Raw genomic sequence first — 9,864 nt, 5'->3', positions numbered from 1 at the left:
AAGTTTTTTTCTTCACCATTTTGCACAATTTAGAAGTAAGCTACTCATTTTATAAATAAAGCCTAGAAACAATCTTAGTGCTTTTCTTTCAGTGGTTAAGAGGTTAAAAAAAAATCAAAGATTTTAAAAAATCTAATGGAAAAGAATGAGTGTTTCAAGTTTGAAGAAAATAGTCAATGCAGAAAATATTTGCATAGAATTACGTGGTGGGTAAAATTTGCCTTGCAGTCCTTGCTTAGAGCCACCTCCTGAGCCCAGTTTCAGGAAGCAAGTCTTCGCATAGCCTGTGGAGGCAAAGGGGAAACAGTGTTGATGCAACTGAATTCTCCTTACGTCTACCTTAACTTTTTTGCAAATATGTTTGTGTAGTGTTGGTTGCTTACATTTACTTAGGTGTATAGCATCACAATAAAAGTAGAGTAAAAACTTAATTTTGTACCTCATCATACTTTAATTGGATGTATTTTAAAAACAATAATTACTATTTCTTGAGTAGTTACTATGTACAAGACACTGTTTTATTCCTGCACATGTACCCGTTAATGGTCGCAACTCTGTGAGGTATTATTATTTCTATTTTACAGGAAGAAACTAAAATGAAGACAGGATAAGTAAATTGCCCTAAGCTACCCAGCTGGTAAGTTGCAGAATCAGGGCCAGCACTCAAGTCTGTTTGTTCTAAAGCCCAGGACCTGAAAACCACTCTAACTGCTTCCCTATCTACAGGAACCCTACCTGAATGATGCTTTTATGTGACATCAAAAATACTTCTAGGGCTTCCCTGGTGGCGCAGTGGTTGAGAGTCCGCCTGCCGATGCAGGGGACACGGGTTCGTTCCCTGGTCCGGGAGGATCCCACATGCCGTGGAGCGGCTGGGCCCGTGCGCCATGGCCGCTGAGCCTGCGCGTCCGGAGCCTGTGCTCCGCAGCGGGAGAGGCCACAACAGTGAGAAGCCCGCGTACCGCAAAAAAAAAACAAAAACCTTCTATATAGTGTGGCAACTTCTTAAGTTCCAGTTTTGATATATGAGCTTTCACTCAACTCAGTTGGCCCTATATCCATAGTCATAAACTACTAAAGCTGGAAGGACTTCACAGCTCAGTAATGAAATTCCTGGCCTCACCAAGCTGATGGGCTAAAATGTGGAACCCCTGATTTTCACTCTACTTAGTGTATTTCTTCCACAAAAATCTTCTCTGCCTGTCATCCTCACTGCCTGATTTTATCATTGGGGTTTGAGTGTTATTCTTTTCAACATTTTTATCAGGACCTGGAATACAGCAAACAAGTCCTGCTTATCCAGATTTGCATATGACACCCAGTGGGGTTACATAGTTAATATGCTGGATGATAGATTTAATATTCAAAACAATGTCAATAAACTGGAACCAGGAAGCTGTAATCTAGCAGAAGAATGTGTAGTTCTGCATTAGGGCCAAAACCAATTATATAAATATAAATGGGGAGCCCAGCTAGACCACAGTTCATGTGAAAATGCCCAAGTCTTTAGTTGACCCCTGCTCAGTAAAAGCAAAGATTTTGATGTAGTTATTATGAAAATAAACCCATTCTTAAGTTGCAGTAATGTAAATATCTTGATGAAATCAAGGTAGGTCATAGCTGACCCCATCTGGGGTTTTATGTCCCCTTCTTGACCAGGGAAGGATTAACAAATTTCATGTCTATGAGGAAGAGTAAAGGGAACTGGAGGAGTCTCTCCCAGGATAGAGCCTGTTGGAAACATGAAAGCTGCTCTCAAATATTTAAGGACTGTGCAGAGAAGGCAACCAAAAGGACCTCAGTCCACTGGATGATTATTAGAGAAAGGGTGAATCCAGTTTGTAAGCACAGCTAACACTTGGAGACTTCAACTATGTAGCAAACTCCCTTTGCTGCTAGTTGGCAATGTCTAGAAATGTTCACACGAAAGCTGAGACAACATCCTTAAGGATGGGGTAGGAGAGATTTCTGCATGGCCGAGAATGTGGGGCTAACTGACTTCTAGACATCTTTCAACTTTAAAATTCTTTGATCTTCTTTTGTTGGTCCAATTTCACTGAGTGACGGAGCCACAAAGTTCGGTCAGATACTGTAAGTTTCAGTCAAGTTTCCTAAAAGAGTCTGATGCCCCAATGGCAACAGAAATACACAGAATCCGTCTCTTTTTAAAGCTGTCATCAGTCAGATGAAGAAAAGTCATGAGGTTCCTACTGCTCACATTCTATTTCTGAAGCTTATGAAACTCCTGGTTTAAAAATTTCCTCCATTCACCTTTCTCCTATCTCACTGGCCTTGGGTCTCTGGAAAAGAAGGTATGCGGAGGCTTAGGTATAAAATCAGGACCAATGTGTTGTCTGCTTCCAGTTGCTGATCACGCCTGTATGCCTGGGACAAAAGGTCCCCTCAGGTACTATGTCTTCAAGGGAGAACACTTGTTTCCCATTTTCCCCTTTTTATCAAGCCATCCTCTTGGTACTTCTAAAAAATTCTTTTCCCTGAATAGTTTTTATCAAATAGTTTTAATACTACAAGTATTATTCTATTTAATCCAAATTATTTTCTTGGAATGAACATAACGATCATACCTCATCTTGGACGTCAAGTCCTTCTTCAATCAGCTCTGCTTCCATTAATTCAAGAGGATCTTTACAGTCTTGGATGAGGGTGATCTTGACAAAGAGAACACGGGGAATGTTTATTGGAGGTGTAATAGCATTAACCCACCTGATACCTCACTGAAAACGATTTGAAGCTTTGCTGGTGCCTCTCATTTATAATCTACATACTTCAAAATCCTTTTCCACTTTCTTGTCCTTTTATACTTCCCACTTAGAATTCTCCCTATACCATTTTTTTCACATTCAAGTGTGAACTAGTATAGTTCTTCATTGTCTAACCTCCTTTGCAGCTTTCTTCCCCAACCTCTGAAGTGTATGCCTCTTAACAAGTCATCCTGTCTGCCTAAATGATTCAGCAGTCAATAGCAGTTTTCTTTCAATGGCCAAGCGAAGCGCACTGGGTACAGCATTGAGCATGCAATGAATGCCCAGTGAAGGGCTCCTGAGTGATGGCCATAAACAGTCTCAAGTTGAATTGGATGGGAATTAATGTTATTGGAGATGGAAACCAACATCTATGAACCAAGTAGCTGTTCAGGAAAGTTCTGCTTTTTAGCCGTAGGTTGTAATTTAATCTTCCACACAGAGGAAACCAGTAACAATCTAGACTTTGTCTTATGCATAAAGGGTATTCCCAAAGCCACTCTAAATGTGTATCAAGGCAAGAGTGACATTTCAGAGGGCTTTTTAGCTACTTTTAATCTCACAAATAAATAACCCAGTTCTTGTTATATGATCTTGTTGTTACTTGTGAGTTAGGAACTTTAAGTTAGATTTTTTTTTAAAAGGTTTATGAGTTTTCAAAGCTGAGCATCTTGCATGTAGCGCCTTTTTTTTTTTTTTTTTTTGTATTTAGGATCCACATCCTGGTATTTAGGACTAGTATATTCTCTAGCAGCATTAAGCAGAACAATCTTTCCACTAACAATAGATAAAAAGCATAATGTATTATTGTTTTCCAAATTAGTTTCACTTCAAATATTAACTTCCAATCTACAGTAAGAATCTGCTTATCCCATTCTTAGAAAAAAGGGAAAGCAATTTAAAATATAGTTGTCGGGCTTCCCTGGTGGTGCAGTGGTTGAGAGTCCGCCTGCTGATGCAGGGCACACGGGTTCGTGCCCCGGTCCGGGAAGATCCCACATGCCGTGGAGCGGCTGGGCCCGTGAGCCATGGCCGCTGAGCCTGCGCGTCCGGAGCCTGTGCTCCGCAATGGGAGAGGCCACAACAGTGAGAGGCCCGCGTACCGCAAAAAAAATAAATAAATAAAAAAAATAAAATATAGTTGTCTGTGTCACCAGAATAATTATTATTGCTATTATTTTTATAGGCATTTGTTTTAGTTTCCCAAATTCACAGTGAGAAGGTCCATGAGAGATGAGGTTCTTGTACCAGGCAGTAGGTCCAGCCCAATGACCCACATCAGAATGCTCAACTCTCCTGGGTATTTTACAGGAGAAATGACAAAATAAGGAGGCCTGTGGAAAATCGGGGTCTATCCTGTTTTGTGAGGAATAAACTCTGGGCTGATTCATGGCTTTCATTTTTTTTTTTTCTTTTCTTTTTCAAAAATCACTTACGACCTAACGGATCCTATTTAAAGACACTGCTAGGGAATTCCCTGGTGGTCCAGTGGTTAGAACTCCACACTTCCACTGCAGGGGCCACGGGTTTGATCCCTGGTCAGGGAACTAAGATCCTGCAAGCCGTGCAGTGCAGCCAAAAAATATATATATATATAGATATAGATATAGATACAGATATAGATAATCAAGAGTTTCCAGACTGCTGAGAATTTAAATGGCATTTAAAAATTTTTTAATTTATTTTTGGCTGCATTGGGTCTTCCTTGCTGCGCACGGGCTTCCTCTAGTTGCGGCAAATGTGGGCTACACTTCGTTGCGGTGGGCAGGCTTCTCATTGTGGTGGCTTCTCTTGTTGTGGAGCATGGGCGCTAGGCGGGTGAGTTTCAGTAGTTGTGGCACGCAGGCTCAGTAGTTGTGGCTCGCAGGCTTTAGAGCACAGGCTCAGTAGTTGCGGCGCATGGGCTTAGTTGCTCCGTGACATGTGGAATCTTCCCAGGCCAGGGCTCGAACCCATGTCCCTTTCATTGGCAGGCGGATTCTTAACCACTGCACCACCAGGAAAGCCCTAAATTGCATTTTATACACAAATCACAGAAGATCAAAGATTCGGTGACTATATTCTAAAAAGTCACTACGGCTAATGCCTACTTTTATTAGTAAACCCACACATTATAGTACTAATTGTACTAGCTAATACCAGGTGTTTTCCTATAAACTCTCACATTTAGTCTTCATATGTACCTAGCAAGGTAAATGTTTTTACTCCATTTTACTAATGAGAAAACTAAGGCTCTGAAAAGTTAAGTAGATGCCTTAAAATCCCACCAGGCCGGGATTCAAACCTAGATTTGTGGAATTTTTTGCCATTTACAGAAATCCTGGTAGTTTAGGAAAGATACATATGTAGAAAGATTCACTGTTTACCGTTTCTAAAATGGAATCTTGAACCTCTTGGGATTTCACCTGGTTCTGGAGATGGAGGACAGCATCGTGGACAGTCAAAAAGAATATGTCCTTTCTGATGTTATCATTAAAGAAACCACATTTCTCCAGTTTTTCTATCACATGATCTTCAAAAGAAAGAGATAATGTTTAGTTAGTCTCTAGGAAAAGCTATTTTTATAACATCAACCAGTTCTAAGTTTTTGTACCTCCTCCTTTTATTTCTTTTTTCTCATTTCCAAAATGTGATCCTGCTCTAGACAGAGTTTCTTTTCCAGGAGCACATGGAATGCTGATACCATAACTGGTTGTAGTAAATGGTGGTGTTTCCCAGCCACGTCCCTTTTTCCCGTCCTCCAGCTGCTTTGAGTCTGGCTGGTGTTCACAGCTGTGCCCTTCTCTGGAGAACTTTCTTTGGCCAGTGGGAGCTGTCTCACCCGAAAAAGCCTGGGAGGTTACACCCCCTCCCTCAGGTGGCCTGCAGCCACGGACTGATTGATCCGGAGGTAAAAGGGCCGGCCAGCCCCCTTCCCCTCAAGGAAGGGTAACCATCTGGTGCTTTTCTTGCTGTGTGTTCCCTGTGAAGTCAGACTAAGTAGATTCTGAAGACATGTCTTTGTCTTCTCCCACTGCCCTATACTGTTCCCCTCACTCCTTCATAAATTTTCCACTGTACTCTCTCGATAAATCACTTATGCAAGAATCCTTATCTCAGGCTCTGCTCTAGAGAACTCAGCCTAAGCACTAGTATTTTCCTACACACGCTTGTACACAGACAGACACAGGCTCATACCCTGGAAGTTCCTCTAGTTCTAAGGGGTCTAAGTCATCTCTAGCTCTGCTCTCCCCATGACAGTTTTTCTTCATTGATCCTACACTGCTGTCAGGACGTAGGTTTCCATGCATTACCAGCTCTGTGGCACAAACTGGAAGTAATTTTTCTAGGTTCAAAAAGGCCTTCAGAGTGATTACTTAATGGGTAGAGTTTCTGTTTGTGGCAATGAAATTTTTGAAAATAGATAGCTGTGATAAACTTTGGGGCACATGTATCTTTTTGAATTAGTGTTTTCGTTTTTTTCCAGATACATACCCAGGAGTAGAATTGTTGGATCCTATGGTACTTCTATTTTTAGTTTTTTGAGAAACCTGCATACTGTTTTCCACAGTGGCTGCACCAATTTACATTCCCACCAACAGTGTACAAGGGGGCCCTTTTCTCCACATCCTTACCAACATTTTTAATTGTAGACTTTTTAATGATAGAAATTCTGACAGATGTGAGGTGGTATCTCATTGTTGTTTTGATTTGCATTTCTCTAATAATTAGCAATGTTGAGCATCTTTTCATGTGCCTGTTAGCCATCTGTATGTCTTCTTTAGAAAAATGTCTGTTCAGGTCTTTTGCCCACTTTTTTATTGGGTTGTTTGGTTTTTTGATATTGAGTTCTATGAGCTGTCTGTATTTTTTTTTCCAATCTTTTTTTTATTGAAGTATAGTTGATTTACAATGTTGTTTTAATTTCTGCTGTAAAGTGATTCAGTTATACATATATATACATTCTTTTTTTATATTCTTTTCCATTATGGTTTATCACAGAATATTGAATATAGTTCCCTGTGCTATATAGTAGGACCTTGTTGTTTATCCATTCTATATGTAATAGTTTGCATCTGCTAATCCCAAACTCCCAATCCCAAGCCTCCCTCCCCCACCCCCTCTCCCCCTTGGCAACCACAAGTCTGCTCTCTATGTCTGTGAGTCTGTTTCTGTTTTGTAGATAGGTTCATTTGTGTCATATTTTAGATTCTGCATCTAAGTGATATTATATGGTATTTTTCTTTCTCTTTCTGACTTACTTCAATTAGTATGATAATCTGTAAGTCTATCCATGTTGCTGCAAATGGCATTATTTCATTCTTTTTCATGGCTGAGTAGTATTTCATTGAATATATGTACCACATCTTCTTTATCCATTCTTCTGTAAATGGACATTTAGGTTGTTTCCGTATCTTGGCTATTGTGAATGGTGCTGCTATGAACATAAGGGTGCATGTATCTTTTTGAATTATAGTTTTGTCCAGATATATGCCCAGGAGTGGGATTGCTGGGTCATATGGCTGTCTTTTTTTTTTTTTTTTTTTTTTTTTTTTTAGGAGGGTTCCCTTTTATCCACAGCCTCTCCAGCATTTGTTATTTGTAGCTTTCTGTATATTAACCCCTTGTCAGTCACATCATTTGCAAATATTTCTCCCATTTGGTAGGTTGCCTTTTCATTTTGTTGACGGTTTCCTTTGCTGTGCAAAAGCTTTTAAGGTTAATTAGGTCCTATTTTATTTACAATAGCATGGAAGAAACCCAAGTGCCCGTCAACAGATGATTAGATTAAGATGTGTCATACACATCAGTGTAAAGCAACTATAGTCCAATAAAAAAAAAAGAAGATGTGGCATATATGAAATGAAATATAACTCAGCCATAAAAAAGAATGAAATTCTGCCACTTGCAGCAACATGAATGGACCTAGGGAATATTATGTTTAGTGAAATAAGTCAGACAGAGAAAGACAAATGCTTTATGATATCACTTGTATGTGGAAACTTAAAAAAATGCAAATGAATGTATACGCAAAACAGAAACAGACCCACAGATATAGAAAACAAACTTGTGGTTACAAAAAGGGAGGGGAAAGGGAGGAGGGACAAATTAGGGGTATGAGATTAATAGATCAACCTATTTTATACAAGCTACTATGTGTAAAATAGATAAGCAACAAGGACATACTGTATAGCACAGGGAATTATAGCCATTATCTTGTAATAACCTGTTATGGAGTATAATCGGCAAAAATACTAAATCACTAGGCTATATACCTGAAACTAATAAAATGTTGTAAATTAACTAAACTTCAAATAAAAAAAGAAATTTTGGGGCTTCCCTGGTGGCACAGTGGTTGAGAGTCCGCCTGCCAATGCAGGGGACATGGGTTCGTGCCCCAGTCTGGGAGGATCCCACATGCCATGGGGCGGCTGGGCCTGCACGTCCAGAGCCTGAGCTCCGCAATGGGAGAGGCCACAACAGTGAGAGGCCCATGTACTGCCAAAAAAAAAAAAAAAATAAGAAGAAGAAGAAAAAGAAAAATTTTTTAAACTCAAAAATTAACAACAGCAACAACAACAGAAAATGTGCAGTAAATGTAAAATACACACTGGATCTCAAAGATGTGAACAGAAGCAAGCAGTGCAAAATATCTCAGTAATAAATTTTATACTGACCAAAAAAAAAAAAAACAAAGGAAAGAAAGAAAAGATAGTTGTGATGATTGCACAACATGGTGAATTACTTAATGCCACTGAATTGTACACTTGAATGTGACTAAAATGGCAAATTTTATGTTATACATCTTTTACCACAATTAAAATTGTTTTTGAAAAAAAGGCCTTTGGACATCATGTACTCACATTCCAAGGTAGGAGAAAGGGCTTAAGGGAAAGTCTTATAGATAGATATGTACGTATATGCATTTACCTTGAAGTGATGCAAAGTACACATTTACATCAATTCTTTGGAATTCTTTGACAATCTAAAAATTTAAAAAGGAGAATTTGTAACAATGAGTAACTTTATCTGCCCATAATTCAGTAGCATTCAATTACTTGCTCGGGAGAAACTTCCAACACTTTCACGGTGAATCAGGAGTTTGAAGCAAGTTCATTATTGGAAATTGGAAAACCATAGAGGTTTTCAACATACAGTGATGATGATTAGGATGAAAACACCATATCTCAAGAGGTGGCAACATCCAGCGCTCAACAGCACTGGATAGCACAGAAGTGCTCCATAAATATTTGTGGAAGGAAAGAAAGAAAGGAGTACAGGAGGCTTCCTAATGCAGCCTCTGCTGGTTGGAAAGAAGAGTATGAGTTTATATCTTTGAGTGGAAGCGATACGGGTGTGGATTTGTGGCCACCAGATGCCAAAGGTAAAAACTGACCTCTGTACTTTGACTGTAGCTGTGTCAATATTCTGATTGTGATTTTGTACTATAGTTTTGCAAGACGTTAGCACTGAAAGAAGCTCAGTAAGGGATACAGAGGATCTCTCTGTATTATTTCTTACAACTTCATGGGGATCTACAGTTATCTCAAAATGAAAAGTTTAAAAGAATCAAGACACAAGACCTATGGACAATAATAAAACAGAACTTGAAGTTTCTGGGGAAAAAAGATCAAGACCTCTATGCAAGTATAAAGTTTGGAGTTTTCACAATTGTCATTATAGCATTTGAAAGCAACTATCTGTTAGGTGCAGAAAATATTCTGGCATTAAATATCTTGACTTTTCCTCAAAGTAATTCATTAAACCCTTTGGTCAACACAATCTACGATGGATCTGAGCCAATGCCTAGAGTGAAATGCACAAAGAAGAACAAGAGTGTGTTCTCAAATGAGCTAATAACCAGGTCTGCTAAGAGACCTGGAATAGAACCTATCAGCATATTCTCGCACGCTTGTCAATCACTCTTCTACCTGACCTGCCTAGCACCCACACCCTGGAATAATTTCCTCCCCTTGCAGAGGTACCAAGAAGCCCCAGCTAAGCTAAACCTCAGTTGAGGGTAGTTTGATATTATTATACCTGATTGTTGCTCCTTTGAACCTGCCTACTTTTCTGCCAAATCCTCTTGATACCTACCTTCCTGAAGCGTCACCTAAACTTG

The 9,864-nt window shown here is 39.5% G+C and overlaps 1 protein-coding gene across 1 annotated transcript in view; it reads right to left on the bottom strand.

The window, feature by feature from the left end:
• Positions 1 to 260: 260 nt before the first annotated feature.
• Positions 261 to 9,864, bottom strand: part of SLC26A4 (solute carrier family 26 member 4) — a 48,316-nt gene continuing 38,712 nt past the window's right edge. Inside the window, exons 17-20 of the mRNA XM_024742252.1 lie at positions 8,673 to 8,727; positions 5,129 to 5,274; positions 2,586 to 2,669; positions 261 to 284 (exon numbers count right to left, since the gene is read on the bottom strand). Coding sequence (XP_024598020.1) covers positions 261 to 284; positions 2,586 to 2,669; positions 5,129 to 5,274; positions 8,673 to 8,727 — 309 coding nt within the window. The remainder of the gene's footprint in view (positions 285 to 2,585; positions 2,670 to 5,128; positions 5,275 to 8,672; positions 8,728 to 9,864) is intronic.

The sequence above is a fragment of the Neophocaena asiaeorientalis genome, unplaced genomic scaffold (genome assembly GCF_003031525.2).
Source record: "Neophocaena asiaeorientalis asiaeorientalis breed wild unplaced genomic scaffold, Neophocaena_asiaeorientalis_V1.1 scaffold373, whole genome shotgun sequence".
Taxonomy (NCBI): Eukaryota; Metazoa; Chordata; class Mammalia; order Artiodactyla; family Phocoenidae; genus Neophocaena; species Neophocaena asiaeorientalis.
Note: the sequence above shows the minus strand (reverse complement) of the source record. Positions and strands in the feature narration are given on the sequence as shown.